Raw genomic sequence first — 22684 nt, 5'->3', positions numbered from 1 at the left:
AATTGTCGGGAAGCTCTTCGGAATTCTCCTTTGCTACTCTCTCAATCACTGATGTTGTCCTTCTCTGGCCCAAGCTCTCTTCCTTGCTGAGTCATTGCAACTGGATAACTCGATCTGCCAAGGTAACTCAGTCCCCTCTCGCGTCTCTTTCCATCCCATCAACTTGCTCTTATAATCTCTCGCTGGAGCTCCGACGACCATGATAGATCCTCAGCAATGACTAAGATCATATCAAACTTGATCCGAGTCATTTTCTAGAAGTCTCTAGAGCACAAGTCGATCTCCTCAATTAATTCACTTTAAGTAACCACTTTTTCCAAGTTAAAGTTAGGAAATATGTAAATGATGACTAATTAATTTTATTATGGTGTTTTGCAAGCTTATCTCACGAAACATTTTCTAGGTTTTGGAGATCTTGTGTTCCTTAGCCTCTTAGACACAAATCGAGACTAGAACCCCTGTATGATGCTACCAAATCGATCAAAACTAACATGGGATACTTTTGTTTCCTGTTTTTGTTTAGTTTTGGTTTTTGGGGTCAATCAATTCAATGATCAATTTGATTTTGATAACACTAGTATAAAGTTATAAACATGGAGTTCCACAAAGATGGAATTAGGGTGGGTAGATCCTTTCACAATTTGACAATTTTTCTCAACACTTGAAAGATCATATTGTCTTGTATCATAAACCACCATAGCTATAAGAAGAGAGAATCATGAAAGGCATTGCAAGCCAAAACAAGGGATAGTATTTTTCCATAAAAATCGTTTGAGGACGAACCATTTCTAAAAGGGAAGGCAATATAATGAACATATTCTCTCTCTCTCTCTCTCTCTCTCTCTCTCTCTATATATATATATATATATATATCGAAAACACCAAATAAATAAATATAAATGAAGTGTCACATCCTCACTAAATGACATGACCTATCAACCACGATGACCAATCAATGCGTAAAAGTGCTGTCACATGGCATTGTAATCATATGATTCATTATTATCTTATACATTATATTTTATAAATTTGTCCTACATGGATTTATGCCTTTTTTTTTCCTTGTGTTGGATACTGTTAGTAAATGAATTTTGTTCATTTCATCCTTGGTTACTTGCACCACATGGGCAGGTTGATTACTTAGATACAACCTTCATTGCATATATTCTCTTAAATATTCACTCGATTTTATGGGCAGGTCGATTCCTTAGATACAACCTTCATTGCGTATGTTCTCTTAAAGATTTGCTTGATTTTTCTTTTTACTTGAATAATCATGTCAACCTTTACAAACTTGTCTATGATCAGAGGCTTTGGGTATCAATGCTTGGATACATTGTTAGTTTTTAATGAACACACACATTGATGAATGCATAATATGGAGAGAGTCATATATGTTTCATATATTTATGCTTCAACGATTACATCACAAGGCTAGCTCAAGGGTTGTTGCCTTATTTTACTATGTATATACATACCATTCTCTCACTTACATCATGCCTTGTAACACAATTTATATTACCCAACACAGTTATGGTGCGTTAACCACATAACACTACTACATATTGCTCAGATGCAATTAATACCATCTTAACATTAAGACTAAAACATAGCATAGTAACTTGAGCGGTGTTTTACTCCATCAAGTATATCATGTATTTGGGTACATCTTTTCATGTATTGTATTCCTTTGAGGGTATCAATTTCTACTTGGTTCCTTTGCCTTTACTTATGGTATTATTCAAAGACGTAGAATATTAGTTTCTAGTCAGGGGTAGCCATAGAATGAAATCTAGGAAGAAAGAATGGGAATAACATCATTTCCTGGTATTAGATATTGGACTGAAGATATCTACAAAGTTAGTTATTGATTCCACTGTTAATTACTCGAAATGGACCAGTTAAAGCTATATTTACCTTATACAATGCTTGATAGATGCTCACATGATGTTAGAGTTCAAATATTCTAGTCTAGAATTATTATACCAGTTTGATTTATCTGCATCTTAGTTACATTGTTACATTACAAGGAACTTGCTTAGTAAAACACAACTTTAGTATGAAAATATAATATCTGTTCAATCATATTTGGAAAATGGTAACATTTTGCATGGCATATACATCTTACAGACGGCTTTAAAAGCAGGAATTCCTGGACATTCTTTCCCTGGGGTACCTGTTTTTCAGGTTTTCCACTTAAACATGTACCACGCTTTGAATTGTTAGATTTACTTTACTTGATCTAGATGATTCCATTTACATACATTTTGCGGACCCATTCCATGCTTTTGTTATTAAACTGGGAAAATGCAATAAAGATATATTTCTGTTGTCAAACGTTCACTGTTGTAATGGCTTTAAAATTTAAGCGAATGCTTTATGTAAGTCTATATTTGTAAGTAAGAATCGAGATATAAAGAAGTTCTGCTTTGGAAAAATGTCTCCAAATTATTTGCATATGCTAATTATGATTCTTCATATACTTCTAGCATCCTTGAATCATTATTCCCATTTAAAAATTAGGAACATAAATGAAAGACGAAATCAGAAGGTTATGGTAGCATTAGAGTTTTAGCTTTATAGTTAACAAAACCACTTAACAAATCCTGGATTGTTAGATTTTGTGCTCATTTGGATTTAGTATTCTACTGAAAAAACTATAGATCCTACTTAGTAAAAGATTGGCTTCTAATTTGCAAATTTTCCCATTTAAGGTTGAATGAGCTTCCCTGCCTGGCAGAAATTGTCACATTTACAGTGCTCTATGGCATATCTTGTCTGTTCTGATAGTTGCTTGTATTGTGACCGATATAAAATCTTATTACGTCTGAAGTCTTTAAAATTAAAATTATTTGTATCAATCACCCTCAAGTTCTTACATTATTAATCTTGCATGTAGGTTTTAACCTTGTACAAAAATTACCTGTAAACAAATTCTTAAAAAACAGAAAAAATATACAATGGCGAGAACATAAAAAATATATGCAGATATTTTCTTTTGGAATCCAAAACTGTGAAAACTAGATTGATTTTTCATTATATTCCTTTCAATGTTACAATACATTATATCCATGCTGAAGCACTCATAAAACCCAATCCATTAACCCTGGATTAGAGCATAACCATAGTTCCCTTGATCGGATCTACGAAATACCATGAGCAAAACCATGCGTGAAAACCATGCTCGAAAACCATGCGCAAAACCATGGATAGGTCCGCCCACCATCCTTGGGTTCACCCCCCATCCTTGGGTCCGCCCAACCATTATTGGGTCCGTGTAAAAAAATTTCCTAGGGCATAGCCCCAGACCCTGTGCAGGCCCCCCCCGCCCCCCCTTGCAAACCATCGGGCAGGGCCGCCCCCCCTGCAACTTCCCTGCTGCACCCGATGCAACTAACAGTGCATGGAGCTAGTCATAAAAATAATATAATACATACCCAACATTGCTATGGGGGCTTTGACTTATCTTTTTCACCAATTTCTTCAATTTTGATTTATTTTCCTTCTTCTTTTGAGCATGTTTTATCTTCTTTAATTAAACAAATATTCTATACATTTGGGTTAGGTCTATTCTTCTAAGCCATTCATTTCTAACCTCGATATCCTAACTTATTTTTTTGTGTCCTATTAGCCACCAAAAGTGGGTAACGCATAAGAGAATTTTTTTCTCCTCATTTGACAGCCAACCAACCAACAACCCTATGATGGTCAACAAATAGTATTATGCCAGAAGTTTCCACCTATTCCTATGATCAATGCTCTCTCCCATCTAGCATGCTTCTTGAAGGAAGGTGGGTCATCTATCAACAGGTACCGTGAAATTTCCTTGAAATTGCAGCGACTGGAATTTATCCTCCTAACTGATTAGTAGTTTAATTGTTTATGACAATTCATGAATAAATTACACTGTAATTCTTCACAAAATAAATATGCTGCGGAAGTAAAATCAGGAACTGAGAAATAGATGCGGATAGATAATCATTTGACACAATTAATTTGGACTGAAATTTCCCCGGAAAAACTCCGATGGGAAAACTGGTGCAACAAATGAGGGTTTATTTTTAATATGCAACAAAATTGAGAGTTACAATTGCTAGCCTCCCTGGCTCAACTCCAAAAAATTGTTCTCAATTGGGAAAATTATTTTCCCCTCAATCCAACTCAATCTGGCCCTCCCTGGGCAACTCACACTTCCTTGGCAATTCACACTTCCAGACAGGGAGCACGCATTGCTGCCTTTGTATAAGTAGATCTGTCCTGGAAAACCTTCCAGGTGAGCTGTGCTTCCTATCTCTGCCTTCGGAAACAATTCACTAGGCCTCCTGGTGCTTGATTCAGGGACTAGCAACTGAATCAAACCTCTTTGGGAAACTCGCTCTGGCAACTGGACAACTCGCAATGCAAAAACTCAGCCTCTCTGCTGGGTAAATTGGCCTCCCTCCCTTGACATTGGAAATTGGAGAACCACTAGAGTATTTCTTTGCAAATTCTCCTTGATGCAACCCCTGCTACTCTCTGGCTCAAATTCTTCCCTCGTTGAATACTGCGCACTGGGAAACTCGCTTTGCCTTAGCTAACTTGCTCTCCCTCTTGTGTCTTTCTCCATCCCATCGACTTGCTCTTATAATCTCTCACTGGAGCATCAACGACCAAGATCTAATTGTGATCGATGGCTAAGATCATCTTAGACTTGATCCAAGTCACTTTTTGGAAGTCTCTAGAGCATAAGTCGATCTCCTCAATTAATTCCCTTTAATTAATCAATTTTCCTAAGTTAGACTTAGGCATTTTTAAATTATTGATTAATTAACTTAATTGAGTGGTCTCTAGGTGTTTTCTCCCGAAACCTTTTATGAGTTTTGGAGATCTTGTGTTCCTTAGCCTCTTAGACACAAATAGAGACTAGAACACTTGTTCGATGCTACTAAAAATTTAAAACTCCCTCTTAGTGAGGAAGTTGTTCTCCACCCAATATCTCTCCACTACAACTTGTAGCCGAACAAACAATTTTGTTGATGTTTGACACCTTTTCACCCCCTTTCTTCACATCTCACTCTTATCTGACTTCCTGCCATTGGAAATAACTGTGAAGAAGTCAATTTGGCGAACATTACCCACCAACAATTGTGCATATTCTGATCTACCTCACATTGCTGCTGCTATTGCTTAGCTTCTATTCCTACACCGCTGCTGCAACTATTGCAATAGTGAGTTTGTACTTAATTGATCTCCCTCTGAGATGGAACTGCGAAATCTCTCAGGATTGAAACTCTCTCTAGATATCCCACTTTGGCTAGAATTGCTCTTGCATTTCGCAATTGGGCAACTCGTATTGCCTCCTCCAATCGCACGAATTTCCTGCAACTGCAGCTGGAAACTTATTCTCTATAGATCTATTGTGTCCCTACAATTGGCCTTGTAATTGTCCCTCGAGTCTCTGACTGCAACTAGCTCTGCTCTGTCTACTGAGTATCTGATTGTGCCCACCTGTCTTTGCGCCTTGAGTATTTGTCTGCAACTAGCTCTACACTATCCCTCAAGATCTGATTGCGTGTGCTGAACACTGATCCTCCTGCTACTATCTACTGTGGCCCCCTATAGCAAAGGTAATGATCCATTTGAAGAGTATGCTACAACAACTGTTGCTCTTCCATGGACCCTTCCTGAACCTGCAACTCTGAAGCATCATGCTCCTCCTTGTAATATCCCAAACGGCATATTTGACTAATTTTGCAGAAAATTCAAATCAACCAGAAATTCTCTATAAAAAATAGCATTCATTTAACAGAAAATTGCCATGTAAAATAAAACCAATAGAGTGCATGCAATTCAATAACACAATGAGTAGAAATAATCTCAGCTTCCATTATAATAAATAACTGAAAGAGTGTACATGATGATATGCTCCAATGCTGAAACCGACCCTCCAAAACTGAACTGAAATGCACTACTAAGCTCTCTTGTGAATTTTGGATGAATTCACCAAGGGGAGATTGGTACTCGCCCAATCTCATTGAAACACCCGAGGGTTTCCATCCTGGGGACTACCAATGAAGTAGAGAACCGGGTTCTCAACCTCTCATTTAAGAAGAAATATCAAATCCAAGATGTCCTCTAATGGCCTCCTCCTCTTCTCTTATAAATCTGATGGATCCCTCTAGAACCTCCTATTTTATTATTATTTTAATCATGGAGCACTTTTCCCTTTTTTATTTCAATTAAAATATACTTTTTAATGTGGAAAAAAGGGTAAATTGGCCACCATGCCTCCTCAAGTCATTGAAAATCGCTTTTAACCATCCCATCTTGTAGATCTTCTCGTTCTGGTTCCAACGAGCTACTACACTAAGGTGTTCTGCTAAGTATTCCTCCCAAAATGCCACCTTAAGTGTAATCATTTGAGTCAGGCCATTAGTAACTTTGTTTTTTGAAAGTTGTCGTAATGCAATGGAATGAAAGGCAAACTATGCAGATGATGGAATATACCAAGTGAATGCCATCAGACCTCATAAAAACTCCTCAAAACCCCTCCAAAAGCCCCTGGGTCCACTAAGGACGCCAACCTCCACTTGTGACCTGTCTGCCCCCAACTCTGAAAGTCCATCCTATCCATGCCATAAGGAACACCAGAAAAAGGAACATCACAAATCCTCCTGGTCCAAGATTGCTTATCGTCAAGCAATCCAAACTTGTGGACCAGTCTGGTGGCCCAATGCCACTGAGGAGACCCAATGCCTAGATCCCATATAAACCATTGGGTGCTATGCCTCTGTGTCGTCCCACCATGAATGAACCTCTCAATGCCTGGACCAATATTTGACTGAACCTGTCATCAACAAATCCTCTTGGTTCCCAGTGCCACCAAGAACAAGCATCAATGCTCCATGGCTCCTGCTGTGCTATAGCTTCGACTGTGAATGCTGCCCAACCAATTGCGTACCAACTCATTACCTCTCTCCAGTCCAACCCCTGACTCAATCCAATGCCAATGTCACTCTCCTGATGTTGGAATGGAATGCTAAAGAGCTGTCGACTTGTATCTCACTGCCAACTGGGGCATGTAGCATCCGATGTGTCTAAGGGTCCCTGCTCTACTACGCCCCTGACTAAGAATATTGCACCATCAATAGGATACCAAATCATGATCTCTCGCCAATCCAATGCATGGACACCTGTGTAAGGAACTAGTCTACTATAGGTTGATATGGGTCCTTGCTCAACTTAGGATGCTCTGCCTGGTCAATCAACAAGATCTGTCCAAGGAAACCTGCCCCTCTATCTATAATAGGCAAAAGTGGGCAAGATGTGCTGCAAGCCCTATCTATGTACTCCTGGAGAGGGCTACAACCTGGAAATATTGCAGCTGTACTAGCTACCACTGCGCCTATCTGCACCTCATTAATGGGTAGGCCCAAAGATGGATGCACCACCATCTCCAACAACTCCTCCCTCCTCTGGTCAGAAACTCCATGCTCCTCCCATCTACTAGCCTCCTATATAACTACCATGCCAAGCTCCAACACCTCTTGACAACAAGTGTTTGCACATATTACCACCCTACTGGTTGTCTGTACATCTGTCCCTTCCTCATCCATGGCTGGACCGAAGAATGTATGCTCATCCTCCTCCATCATGGGCTCAACATGAGCCACTAGCTGACTGCCCAAAGATGGCCCATCATGCGCACTGAGCTCCACTATGTGTTGCTCATGCTGAATGGGAACAAGTTGTTGCTCATCAATCTCCTCTACCAAACATGGCTACATCTCTGAGCTACTATTAACAACTCCCACTACTTGCTCATGCTCCTAAGTGGTGTCCTCGTAAGAACCCATAGACTCATTTATAAAAGAAGAATACTCATCCTGAAAGTCAGAAGGAATCTCCTCCTGATCTACCCCTGTCATCTCCTCGATGTCACTCATGCACAAGTGGTCAGGTCCCCAAGGTTCCTTACAGATGAAGAAAAGACCTTTCCTCCTCAGCTCATTCTTGCTATATGGTTGGTCACCAAACCTGAGCAACTCCTCTTTGGTCAATTGCCTTCTGAACAACTCAATGTTCTGCTCAACTAACCTTTCTGCTAGTTCATAAGCAACAGGTGAGACCAACTGCTCTTTTCTCCAAACAACCAACAATCGAGACTGCAACTCCCGGCGAATGACATCACGACCTCTCATACATGATGATATGATGGATTGCATGTGTGCTATGACTGTGTCAAGATGATGTTTCCTAATGCTGAAGAAGCATTTGAACATCTGTAGGATAAGATCATCACACTCAAGATCAAACATGATTTCATAAGTCCTAGTCATGGCCATAATTTCCAAAACCTGAAGCTTCTTCCCAAATGTAGGACCTGTTACCCACCATTTTGTGGGTGATATCCCTAGGAGAAAATTTTTCTCCATGATGGTCCTCAGCTGGCAGCCAGCAGCCCCTCGCAACCACCAACTAGCTCGATGTGCCATTTCTCCGCCACCTGAGCCAACCATGTGGTCCCTCACCCATTTGTCATGATCGTATGTTTGAAGGTGGGCCTCCCAAACCTAAAGGTATGCCTTGTTATTTGGTAATTGAGTATTCTAGTTTATTTATCATGGAAACTTTAGGCATGGATTAATGGGGGGATTCGGTGGAAAGAGTGGTCTAGGTCTGTGCTCTTGTCCCCTAGGTCTCTTTTGGGATGTTAACCTTGCACCCTAGTCCCGTGGGATCTCTTTTATTGACCTATTGGTTTTAGGGATGGTACTACATGGGAAACCCTAATTTTGGTTGCGTGGTCCCGCTCCCCGATTCACATATATTACTCCCCTTCCGCTCATTACACCCCCAATCATCTCTCCTCCCACCTGGGTCCACATTCCTCCACTGGGTCCACATAAAGTTAGCCACCCCTCCCTTTGCCCCACATCTTGGTCGGGCCTGGAATGATGCCCGAAGGTTGATGGAGCTAAAAGAAAAAGAAAAAGCATAATTAGCCACATTCAACAGGAAATTGTACCACAACATGCGAAAGATGGCTGGGACAAAAGCATTTAACACTCCAAGGTGTACTCGTTTGCTGATTGAGTCCCAACATCCTAGGTCCGTTACAGACTCAAAACTCATCATTACTAGTATTACTTATTATAATTCCCCGCATGGTGTGGAATCTGGGTACAAGAAAGATGATGCGAAAATAGAAGTAGAGTTAAAAACTCTGTTCACTGATGATATCTGATGGTACAAGTTTCCTTTGGATCATCCTTGGGCATGGAGTCTTCATATAATCATCAGGTGCCACTCCAGTGGTCAACACGACTTAGGGCAAACAAGCCCTTAAGGGTTGCGTCTTCCCTAGGAGGGAGGGTCGAGGCATTTAAGGCCCACGGCCAGGCCTGAAAAGGCCCTAAAACACCACGACAGAGGGGAGGAAGGAGGGCCAAGGCCCCTAGGGCTCACGACTAGCCTTCAAGGGCTAAAAAGCGATGATGCAAGGGGTCAAAAAGATGATGCAGAGGCTTAAAAAGAGGACGTTGGCCTTGGAGAGGGCTGATCCGAGGCTCCTGCTTAGGAGCCTCGAAATGTTAAACCCCAGCTTTGAAAAATTTAATTTGCTTAAGATTTGAATTTTAGTGCAAATTCTTCAATGGTCGGCCCTGCAAAAAATTTTAGAGACTAGATCTTAGTATCTTACCCTCAAGGGCCTAGATCTAGCTCCATTCTAGCTCTTCTTGCTTAATCACACCTGCAAAAATAAATTCACAAATGCCCAAAACCCCAATATATACAAAAAACCCCAAAACCCCAATTAGAAAAGATAATTTACAAAATTATTATACAAAATTATTTACAAATGTACAAATATACAATGCTTTTGAAAAGAATTTTGAGAAATAATTTTTTATGAATTTTTTTGATAAATGGCTAAGTGTATTTCTAAGAATAGATGCAAGCTACAACCTTAGCGAAGTTAAATAAACCATATAAATATTCGGAGTCCAAACAAGGTCAACCTACGTCCACAATTTGTGAACTTGGAGCCCAAGGACTGGGGAACCTACAAACACTATATATTTTCTTCAAGAAAGCTTGTTAGACATATGGTGAATCAAATCACGTAAGATAAACCCAAAATCTACCAATAGAATGATCTTATCCCCATCTAATGAATGAAAAAACTTTTAAAATTTTAAGCACAATATAGGAATGCCCATACCCAACTCGTACCACAAATTAGTAGACAATAAACACCATGAAGTGCACCCGAAAGTCTTTATTATGATTCAAAAAAATGTTCCTAGCGAGACAGTAACGTTACATCAACTATTCTTTAGAATTTTCTTAGCCAAACCTCAGATGGCTTGAGACTCAAATGACTCTCTAATTTATAGATAAACCCTCCAAGTGGAAAAATAACGGCTAGTTGGCTTGATCCTTGTCAAAATAATCTCGGCCGTCGATAAATCCTTGATCAACTTTTAATCTTTGTCGTTGAAATAATTATTTTTGAGGAATTTTCGAATTTCTCATTTAACCCATTTTTTATTAGCTCAAAATTAATTATTTTGAGCTAATTTCCTCAAAAAATTGACTTTGACTTAACCACCAAGGTCCAAGGGTCCATTTTTTCTTGAAATTTCTAATATTTCCTTGGTAGGGGACCTCCAAAAATTAATTCCTTAAGGTTGGACAATTCATCGCCCGCCAGGGGTTGGGACAATCTTGGGTTCCTTAATGATACAAGGGGCACTCATAGGGTCCCTAGGAACCATGGTGATGGCCATAGTGATAGGGGGTAGAGTTCATGTTTGGCTTTTTCCCACGCACTAATTTTTTATGTCCCAACCATCTTTTGCATTTTATGGTACATTTCCAATTGTAGGTGGCCAAATTATGCTTTTAACTTTCTTTTTAGTTGCATCAACCTCTGGGGCATTATTCCAGTCCCAACCCAACGTGTGGACAAGGGGAGAGGGAAGCTAAGACCTTGTGGACCCAATGGACAAATGTGGACCCAAATGTGGAAAATGTGAAAAAGGCTTGTAATGAGTAGAGGGGAGTGAGATATATGGTATCAAGAGGTGGGACCACGCAACCAAAATTAGGGTTTCCCATATATTGCCACTCCTAAAGCTAGTAGCCAATGGAAGAGATCCCACGGGACTAGGATACAATATTAACTCCCAGGTTGAGGTAAGGAAACAAGAGTACAATCCAAGCTCATTCTTTCCGCCAAATCTTCCCATTAATCCATGTCCAAATGTGCCCAAGAAAAGCAAGCATAAACACCCAAGTACATAATGAAAGTCATACTTTCAGGGTTGGAAGGCCCACCTTCAAACATACGATCATAACAGATGAGCGAGGGCACACATGGCTAGCTCAGGTGGTGGAGAACAGTAGCACATCGAGCTATCAAGTGGTTGCAAGGGGCTACTAGCGGCCAACTGAAGATAAATCTAGGAGAAACTTTCTCTTATAGGGGTCACTCATTGGTGATGGGTGACAAGGTGACCTAGAGCCAACATGGGATCATCACAGACCCTCATAAGATAGCGACAACCGTTGCTGTCATATATATATGATGATCTCTTCATTGTCATATATATACTATCATGTCTATCATAAAGGCATTGTCACAATTGTCACTGTCATAAACATGAGTCATGTTGTCACACAATCTAGTAGGTGGGAGGAGTCCTAGTATTAAGGAAATCACTAATGATAGAATCAATGACTAGGTATGATGTGATTTCCAAGGCCCATTCAAGGAGAGACACATCAATGGCTCAATGCTTTAGGGAATCTAAACGCTCTCCAAAAAAGGCCTAGGAGGAGATCAAGACCTAGGGTTTTAGGTATGACAATAGTACTAGGTATTCCTAAGGTTAAGACTCTAAGAAGCTCTGAGGTGCACTTTCTGTGGAATATATGCGAAGCTTTGAGGCACACTTCTATGGAATATATACGAAGCTCTGAGGCACACTCCTGTGGAATATATGCGAAGCTCTAAGGCACATAGTTCTATGATATATGTGAAGGTCTATGATTCGTCTAAGGCTCATCATCTCCGTGACAAGTGTGAAGGTCTGATGCTCTTTGTGATTTGAAGATGACCTTATTGCATACCTTCTTGAAGGTCAGATTTGTGACATATTTTGGAGGAATGGCTTGACACCTATTGAAGGTAACCTTGTTGGTTACTTTTTGATTATGTCTTGATGTCTTAACTGGAATATTCTGATGTACAAATTGATGAATTGAACTCTCTCTCTCATAAGGAAAGATTTGCTAGGTTTTCCTTTATGGGTTTTGCCCTAGCTGCTGGCCTAATTTTTGGTGTCACTTGTCTCATTGTTTACTGTATAACTGCTTAATGAATGGATAGTGCTAAACAGGTCTAATTGTATCATTGGAAGTAGATATCAGTTTGAAAATTGCACTAGTCTTGATTAAACCTGAAAATCAACATGATATCAGAGCTATGGTGAAGAAAGGAGCACTGAGATCACATTTTTTGAGGAAGCCCTAAGTAGGCCCAAGTCTGAAAATGTTGTAGTTCAATTTGCAAAAGAACAAAAGACTTGTTTGTGGAAGATTGAAATCCTATATATTGGAGTTCAAGGGCTAAGATCATCCATTGCATTCATTGCATCCTAGTTGTTGACCATGATAAGATCAAAGAAATTCTTGTTTGTTGTGGAAAGTGTCAATTGCAAGCTCTCTATCTCTATAAGAAGGTGGCAAGTTCAGGATCCCTCATCTCTGTGGAATGGACAAGTCCGAGCTCTCTTATCTCTGTGAAATGATTAAGGTCGAACCTCAGTGCCTTAGTCCAAAGATTCAAGAGTCCGAGAGCTGTGGTGATATTGAACAATCCTAATCAAATTACTTTAGAAATTCGAGGTTGTTACGTTTTTAGAGCTCCTGATCTATGGTGGAAGAACTCTAAGAATTATAACATTTTCAAGAAGTTTCTGAGCAAGCATTGTTGAATTGAGATACTTCAAGAATGAGCTTGCGTTTGGTGCCTACGTCATGCTAATTTTCCAGTGTCTTATGCTTCGCACAATCACTTAGTTCAAATCTTCTTCAATTAGCAATCCCCCAAAAATCAATCTTCCTGTAACTATAGCAATTGTAGGTAGAACAATAATGCACAATATAAGACAATCAAGATCAATAACAAGAGACACAACATTTGGTCAAAGACCAGGGAAAACCCCACAAGGGGGAAAACTCTTTCAAAATTCTTCTTCTATTAGATTGTCATCAAATGTTCAACAGAGAGATACAATGTTCAACAACTTTGACTATCCAAATCTACCAAGCAATATCCAATGAGAGATGAGTGCAAAAGTCAAATCTGATCCAAAGTCAAAGTCTGCAATTTTTTGTTAAAGTGAATAGCAGTCAATTACAATCAAAGATGCCCTAACCAGTCAATGTTCAAAAGTCGAACCCTCTTCAAATCAACTCGGTCAACAGTCAAAGTATTCCACCTTCCTTGCTGGTCAAAGATTAGTGAAAACAGTCCACAAAACTCGGTCAAAGGAGAGAGAGAGCCTTGATCAAACTTCAGATTTTCTACTGTCAAACTTTAGTCAAAAGTTTGTGGTCAACCCAAGTCAAACTGCCCAAAAAAAATCAACTCCTTCACCAATTAATTTGGCCTTCCAAAATCGAATTTTTCCAAGTCAAACCAAGTCAAAACATCAAGTCAAAGCTGGTCAACAGTTGGTCAAACTATCCCAATCAGAAAATGAACATAGAAAACAAATTTGTCCTCCTTCCCTTCACATGTGTGAGCTCGGACCTCCTTATTTTAGACTTGTATGAACCAATCAAATGAGGAGAGAGAAGATGAGATGTGTTGATGATGCTCCAAAGTGATGTGACATGATGTGTATTTATATGTGGTGGAGGAGACCCAATTTGTCCTTTAGGTCGACCTGAACTTTTGTGCACTTGTGGGTTTCACCTTAAAAATTATATTTTTCCTTGACCAAATTAAATTCTTCCAAGGGCTAGTAGGGGTCTTTCTTGATGAGGAAGGTTGTCCAATGGAGGGAATTTGTCCATGAGCTGCCAAATTAACACTCCCTCTCAACTAGGGAGAAATTTCCAACTGCATCATGAATCTCATCTCAAAAATTTCGTCATCGTCATCATTGAACCAAGTCATATCTTGTCTCTGCGCATCTTTCCCAATCTCTTCTCATTTGTTGAACACTCTCGAATCTAAAGAAGAAGAATCATCATAGGGGAGCTCAAGCTACCACCATATATCCAAGGACAATAGGCAGGATACTACTTACCGTGAGGTAAGGATCACAACTATCCTATTGTCCACTGATTTTCCCAACTCGACCCTCAAGAGTAAGTGGTAGAACACCTGCATCCCTTCACTTGGGCAAGATACTACTTACCAAAAAAGGTAAGGATCGTAGCTATCCCAAGTCTCCTCAGCCATTGGCCAGATGGGTGGTAATCCCAACAAGCCCAACTTGTGGGTAGGATAACAATTAGGGTATTCTCAGTCAAGTTCCATAAGTGACAATAGGCAGGATACTACTTACAATGAGATGTAAGGATCATAGCTATCTTATTGTTAGATAATAGGCAGGATACTACTTACTATGAGGTTGTTGGGATCACGATTGCCGTTACACCAAAACTCGCAGGTGTTAGTAAACAGACGCATCGCCAGAGTTAACGGATCCTCAAGAGGCGGTTAGTCCATGTCACGAAACACACGGGGAGTGCTGGATTATCCAATGCCCAACAATCTCCCCCCCCAGCGCGAGCAAGGTGTGATTCGAACTCGAGACCTTTGGCTCTGATACCACTTGTTGGGATCACGATTGCCGTTACACCAAAACCCGCAGGTGTTAGTAAACGGACGCATTGCTAGAGTTAACGGATCCTCGAGAGGCGGTTAGTCCATGTCATGAAACACACGGGGAGCGCTGGATTATCCAATGCCCAACAGAGGTAATGATCACAACTATCCGATTATCTAGAGTTCCAACTTCCCTCAACCCCAGGTGCTCTCTGGCTCAATTCCTATCCCTAGGAGCTCAGACAAGGGGGATGAGCATAACTCAGTGTCCTTGATCAAGTGGGACCCTTAATCGGGAAGGTCACATCCATCAGTCCAAACTGCGCTCCGAAGACCAAAAACTTCCCTTTCGACAAAGCCTTGGTAAGAATATCTGCTATCTGCTCATCTGTCAAAATGTAATGGAGTCTCACAACTCTTTTCTGCACCATATCCTTTCTGAGTCTCAAAATAGTTGGTCAAAGAGCTTAAATCTATTAAGAAAAAGGAAAAAGAGATGATTGAAGAATTCAATCAAAGATTCAATAGTATCCTCAAAGATATGACTCAAGGTTACAAGCCACCTGACAAAACAGTGTTGGGAGCAATATCTCGAGGCTTTTTGTGTTGACACTCGGTACGAGATAAGACGTGCCAAGCTTGCCAATTTCGTTGTTGCTCAGAACATCGCTGAGGAATTAGAGAAAGATAAGAGAGCTTTTGGTAAATCAGAGATTCCTGGTTTTGAAAGAGGTCCAACTTAATCTAAAGGAAAGGAAATAAAGGAGGTAGAGCATGACCCAATTAAAGAATTAACACAAATGATTTAGGAAATGAGAATTGATCATGCTAGGAAAAGCAAGTGCCTTGCAGTCTAGGCTGATTCAGATGGAAATAAATCAAACTTAGAATGTGCAACATAGAAATAACAATAATAACAGAGGTAACAACAATCCATGGCCAAGAATAAACCCTCCAAATGATCAAAGACCTCCCACTCCACTTGAGTCTACCAATGTTGTTGACCAACCTATCCCATTTTGCAGACCATGTGAAAGTTTCCATGAAGAAAGTGCATGTGCTATTGCTAGAAAAATCTTGGATGAAGCAACAAATGAACAGATAAATAATGTAAGTCAAAATTCTTCTAAGGAAGGTCATTGCACATACATGATTTCTTCATCTTTCGCCATCAACAATTTAGTGATGAAAATGATCCTATCACACAAATGTATGGTGAAACTCCATCTCAGGAACAAATTCTGGAAATTGCTAGAAGTAAGGGTTACACATATCAAAGGAAAAGTAAAGACCAGAATCAAAATAAACAGGTTGCATCTGAAAGGTATAAATCAGGATTAAAAGTTGATTGGGCTGCATGGATAAATAGTATTAAAATGTCTGTCCCAGTCTTAGAACTTTTGAAGATCCCTTCACAGAGAGCTACATTCTTCAAAGCTTTAGGCATGGCTCAACAGGATAAGGTTGATACACATCCAAAAGATGAAGAAATTAAGTTAAAGGATCTCAATTGTTATATGACTAATGAAGACAATCAACCCTTCTTCCTTACATTAGATATCAATGATCGCCTTCTTCATAATTGTATGTTGGATTCCGGTGCATCAACCAATGTCATGACCAAGAAAGTTATGGATCAGCTGAATTTGAGGATTTCCAAGCCTTATCATAACATTTTCTCTATGGTCTCGAATAAAATTGAAGTCCTTGGTGTTGTTAAATATTTACAAGTTTCCTTAGCTAACTCTACTTACTAAATCATCACCATGGACATAACAATTATTGATGTGCCAGATGTGTGGGGAATGCTTCTATCAAGAAAGTTTGCAGCCGATTTAAGAGGATGTATTCAGATGGATCTCTCATATGCTACTATTCTTGCAGCATTGTTTTGGGAAGTTTTAGTGTCTATGGATAAACGCTTAAACCCCTAGATTTGTAGCTAAGTCTAGAACAACAATGCAAAGCATTCTCTACTTTTTCTATGACCAATAGATTAAATAAGAGGTAAAGAAGCCTACCTGTAGCTTTCGCTTACTCCTTATCTCCCTTGACCAATTCTGTCGCTCCTTTCTGTACTTAATCCGCTTGAAAAGTACCTGCACACAGACAGAAGACAAAAACCAATCAAAGCATATGATAATGATCTATTGATTAAACATAGCATGGAATCAAGTACATAGTACACATATGAAAGCATCAATGAATAACACAAGCATATGGAAAAAGCTTTGAACACTTTATTAGTAAAAGGAAGAGTTACAACCCAATTTGCTTGATTCAGCATCACTCCTCCAGTTCAATCCCATCCTCTCCTCATAACAAGCAAGACATTTTGACATCATTACAATACTTGAAATCAACTCAAGTCTCATACTAACAACATCTCCCTATAATTCAATGATTTCCAGCCCTTGATCACTTAGATGAGTGGTCTTTTTATAGGTGAATGAAGGAAGTTATGCCATAAATGGTGATAATGAATGCCCTCCCAAACTTAGGATTTAGTTCCATGGAGGAAGGGATAAAGGGATTGATGTTCCTTAACTCCCTACCTCATCCAAATTTGAGCTCAAAGGAGTATATAAACTTGGGAAACTTCTAGATGCATCCAATGGATAAGAATATTCCCAAACCCCAATGAAATTTCGCTCAAATTCGCCCAGCGCAGGCCAAAGAGGGCTCAAGTGCGCTGCATAGCACCCTAGCAGTGTACTGGACTACACTGCAGTGCACCCTAATGAAGGCCTGCCTGCGCTGATCTTCTTAGAGGCAGTTTCTAGATGATTTCAGTCATGGAACTTTTTGGGAAGCTAGGCATTTTGACGGTTGACTTCTTTAGGGCATGTAACAACTAAATTAGGGTTTGATGGGTCCTAATAGTACTGTTCTGTAGGTTGGGGTTGATGTGCCCAAATGTATCTGTAACAGTTGCCCCCTAAATCATGAAGTCGTAAATATGTATGTCGAGTGAAATGCTTTATCATGTGGAGAGGAGGCTTCGAAGCGGAAGGTGACCTGCATCAATTACAATACATATATCATGATAATTTGATTTTTTCTCATGAACTTGCTGAAGAAAGGCATACCCATGCTCAGCTTATAAACTTTCATTACATGTACAAATATAGTCGTCTACAGATATTGACCCATGAATGGATGACCATGAATGTAAGGCCATTGTACATTTGATTTAGTACCCCTGAAAATATCACAGCCCGGATGGATGAAACTAGATCCGGGGTCTTCAATCTCGTTCAATCTTTCACTCAAGTACAAGTCTAACCATGTGAATAGATGATCTGAAGTCGAACATGGGAAGACATCGTCTGGTTACCAGCCAATGATGTAAGCCGTTAACAGAGGCAAGAGAAATTACCGATAATGATAATGACCCTCAAGGTACTATAGTACATTTCGCACGGTGTGAATAAATGATTTGATGTCGAACACCATACAAAGTCTTTCAGTCGAAAGCCAGTGATGTCAACCTATCGCCGGAAGCGAGAACCCTACCATTGATGTATGCAAGCCTCAAGGTACTGAAGGGGTGTTTCTAAGTCAACTTCTTGGATAATGTGTTGATGTTGACAAGAAGCGACTCGTCGCAAGAGGGCCTTGATGTATCCCACATCAATGACACAAAACGAGGTAAATGATTTTGGAGATGAAAAATCAACTGACGACAGAAATTTCAGGAATGGTGGTCATGAAAATGAAGGTTTACGGTCTTGCAAAGGATGAAGTTTGAACTGAATGACTTCTCTTGAACATGTCGGCGACACTAAAATGAATTGGTAACATTGACCCACAACAAAGTAATGGATGGTATGATAGAGCAACGGTGTGATAACCATCAAGCTGAATGACCCAACCCACATAGTCACGGTGATGAGGTGAAAGTGTCATGTTCAAGAGCGACTTGCTACCATAAAGTGTTTTCCCCTTTTTCCAATTTTCCCCAGTCATTGTTGACCAGTACCTCTTTATTTTTATCAAGCTTGAGGAGGATAACATATGCTTGTTGTATAATTCCACCCTTTGGGTGAATCCATTGCTATTTGATGTTTTAACGAGTCTAGCGAAGGTGAAATTCGGTCTTGTCTAAATGGACAAGTTTGTCGCTATTTGATGTTTTTAACGAGTTTAACGACAAAGATAACTTGGTCTTTTTCATGTTTAGAGAGTTTGAAAAGGGACAAAAAGAAAACTCCACAAGTTTTTTTTGTAAATTAATCTCTCAAGCCCGAAAAAGCGTAAAATAATACAAGAGAGGTATCATTTCCAATCCGTTAACGAGCTGGAAAGGATAAGCGCTCGACAATCTTTTTATATTTAGAGAGTCTGAAAAGAGCTTAAAGAGGACTCCATTTTGAGGAATGAGGGGTGTCTAGGATAGCATCTGGTTTCGGTGATGTTGGAACTTCTCAAAACATGTTGATTGATGTGAAGAGGCTGGCTAATAAGACCACTCATTGCAACTGTTCCTCAAAAGGGGTTAAGCAACCAAGTGAAAGCGTATGGTTGGCCAAAGGGATGGTGGCGATGGGATGAAAACAACCAAGGCTCATTTGATGAAAGAGGCTGATAGAATGGCAATCACGAGGGTTAAAAATGGAAATGGGTTCATTTTTACACAAGCTCAAACCATAGGGAACTATGCTTGGATTCAGTTTCATGTTTATAAAAGCTTGAAACGAAAAACTATGCTTGAGATTGGTTTACATGCCCACAGCATGATGAAAGGGAGAGTCCCCTGTAACCAGATGGAAGTCATTGCGGTGAAGCAGGACGGTTATCCAACACCTTTTGGGCTTCGTCCAGATAGGGACAAAGGTGAATGGGGTGATTCCCTTCACATAACCTACAGGGAAACTTAACTTTACCATTAGGTGCATGCCCCTTAAGCTTCATTACATTCATCTAAGTAGACTACTCATGGCTATCAGGTGGATGGAATGAAGGTTCTTTTACGAGATCACGTGAAAGACTCGACTGGGATTTTACGAGATCTAATCAAAGACTCAACTTAGAACTTGCTCCAGGGGACCTTGTTTCATTTTTTAATGAGCTTGACACAAGACAAGGAACTATGCTCATATCCTTGGTTTCATTTTTTAACGAGGTTGACACAAGACCAGGAACTCTCCTCATATTCCTTGTTTCATTTTTTAACGAGGTTGACACAAGACTAGGAACTATCCTCGTGCTCCTTGTTTCATTTTTTAACGAGGTTGACACAAGACCAAGAACTATCCTTTGACACAGTAAAAGAACTATCCTCTTGGGAGCTATTTCATTTTTTAATGAGGTTGACACAGTAAAAGAACTATCCTCATGGGAGCTGTTTCATTTTTTAATGAGGTTGACACAGTAAAAGAACTATCCTCATATCCTTGGTTTCATTTTTTAACGAGGTTGACACAAGACAAGGAACTATCCTCATGGGAGTTGTTTCATTTTTTAATGAGGTTGACACAGTAAAAGAACTATCCTCATATCCTTGGTTTCATTTTTTAACGAGGTTGACACAAGACAAGGAACTATCCTCATGCCCTTTGTTTCACGACTCGTATGATGTCATGAAGGAGAGATCTAGTTCCAATGCCCCCAGTACATGTTGTACAACATCACTGAATTGATCGTCAGTTGATGTAGGTATGGAACAGGTTGCCACATAATTAACCCATGGCGGGGATGATACCATTGGTACAAAAGGACCATTTAGGGAAGATGGTTGACTAGGAGCCATATTTGGACCGGGAAATGAAAGCTGGTCAATGGTGACAATTCTGCCTTCATGCGGGAAACACATCACTCGAAAGAGTGTTGAAACAATAGCTCCCATGTCATAAACATAGTCGCGCCCAAGAAGTAAATTGTAATCTAAAGGGCCTGGGACTACCATCACATTCAGATAAATGATTTTTCCTCCCAAAGTAATAGGTAACTAAGGAAGGATCCCTAATGGTCGACTGGTTCCTCTGTTAAAAGCCAACAGATTCTGGGTAACTAGCACAAGTGGCGGCGAACCGAGCGCTTGCCAAGTAGTTGAGGAAAGGATACTCACAGACACACCTTCATCTATAATAGTGCTAGATACAATCATATTACAAACCTGTACTATGATCTGGAAAGGCACATAAGAAGGAAGACGGAATCCTGCCAGTCGATTCCAATCAAAGGAAGTGACTAGACTACTTGGAGGGGGTACCGTAGAAACGGGAGAATTAACCCCTTGAGTTATGAGAACGAGAGGATTTTCCTCCTGTCTTGATGGAACAGGAGGATTGCCCCCAAGCTCATTGGAATCTGAAGAAACAAAAAGAACTTGAGTGGTATCATATTCACTCTCTTCGGGAAAGGTACAATTTACTGAAGGTGAAATTGGGTCAATTGTTACCTCGACCTATTGATTTGGGTCGGGTATAGACTCATAGGATTCACTTTCAGAGAGTGGGTTTGACCGACGGTTGATTTTGGTCAGTCAATTCATCTACTAGTGAAAGATTTAGGGATGGTTTCCTGTAACCAGATGGAAGTTGCTGCGGTGAAGCAGGACGGTTATCCAACACTTTTTTGGCTTCATCCAAATAGGGACAAAGGTGAATGGGGTGATTCCCTTCACATAACCTACAGGGAAACTTAACTTTACCCTTGTTTCCATGAACTTTATTACCACTAGTTGATGGTGTGTCACCAACATGATCTCCAGAAGTTGATGACACAGGATGATGTGAATGGGAAGACCATTCTTCTAAGATCTGAGGAATATCAGAACAATTTCGAAGAAGATGGTCTCCCGCACAAAGTTTGCATGGATATCAAACTTTGTGAGGCTTGACGGATGGTTTCTCATTAGATGTTGCATTCAAAGCAATGGTTGCTTGGTTGCCCCTCTGCTGAATTTGCTTCTTCTTCTTCTTCTTCTTAGCCACCTGGTTACTAGTACTAATACTTTCACTAGGCGAAGAGGAAGAAGGGGAGGAAGAAACAACCGAGGAAGAAGGCAAAGGGTCAACTTTAGGATCAACTAGAGGTTGATTTTGTCCAGTTGGAGGTGTACTCGATTGCGGAGAAATCACGACATTTTGAACAAAGGAGGTTGAAAACAACCATATTGGCAAGCCAATGGTAAATCCCGGAAGGGACAATGTAGCCATATAAGGAGCACCAATATTTCCGAAAGGAGGAAAAGGACTAGGATTCCCATCAAAAGGAATTCCTTGATCGGTGGATTCCGGATTTGTCGCCATATGCTTCAACCTAAGATCAACTAAGGAGCGAGCGTGGAGGATGTTATCCATGGTCAATTAATTTTATTTTAATCAAAGTAACATAACAAAACAAAAGAGGGATAATCTAGGCAAAAGGTTTACCAAGCAACTGTGAACTGCAGAATACCTCTTGGCGAACCAAGAAGTACGGGCAGGCAATCTCCCCAAATGCTATGTTCGGTGTATCACAGTGTACAAGGCGGTTGACTCGGTTACCTAAGGATGGATAACAACCTAGTGTTGTCCTCCCATATATACCCGAAAGTACGCGGAGGCCAAATCTGTATAAACAATGTCTAATGCAAAACTGCACAGTGAGAGCATTCCCATATACTTTACGTACTGTAACACCGCCCTATATACTCAAAGGTACGTGGATGAGCTACGATATACTCACATACGTGGAATGAGGTATCACACTTGGGATGTATTGCAGACAAGTTAGCGACAATTGCTTTGTTTTACGACGCTGGAACACGTTTCTAGCCTAGACCTCTAAATGTTTTTCGTTAGGTGACAATGCTCCATTAGGTAAATTTAGATAAATTTTAAGTTGATCTTCTTTAGGAATTTGCCT

The 22684-nt window shown here is 40.1% G+C and overlaps 1 protein-coding gene across 3 annotated transcripts in view; it reads left to right on the top strand.

Moving 5' to 3' along the window:
• LOC149263420 (protein TIC 22, chloroplastic-like) overlaps nt 1-22684 on the top strand; it is a 394728-nt gene that overhangs the window by 206464 nt on the left and 165580 nt on the right. For 2 of the 3 annotated variants that reach the window (XM_089426260.1, XM_089426263.1), the window contains exon 4: nt 2131-2187. The exons of the other annotated variant lie outside the window; for it this stretch is intronic. In XM_089426260.1, coding sequence (XP_089282386.1) covers nt 2131-2187 — 57 coding nt within the window. The remainder of the gene's footprint in view (nt 1-2130; nt 2188-22684) is intronic. 3 annotated transcript variants of the gene reach the window in all.

The sequence above is a fragment of the Pinus tabuliformis genome, chromosome 6, assembly GCF_031772625.1.
Source record: "Pinus tabuliformis cultivar Carrire ecotype Pingquan chromosome 6, CPIR1, whole genome shotgun sequence".
NCBI classification, from domain to species: domain Eukaryota; kingdom Viridiplantae; phylum Streptophyta; class Pinopsida; order Pinales; family Pinaceae; genus Pinus; species Pinus tabuliformis.
The sequence above is the reverse complement of the archived record's forward strand: the minus strand, read 5'-3'. Positions and strand labels throughout refer to the sequence as shown.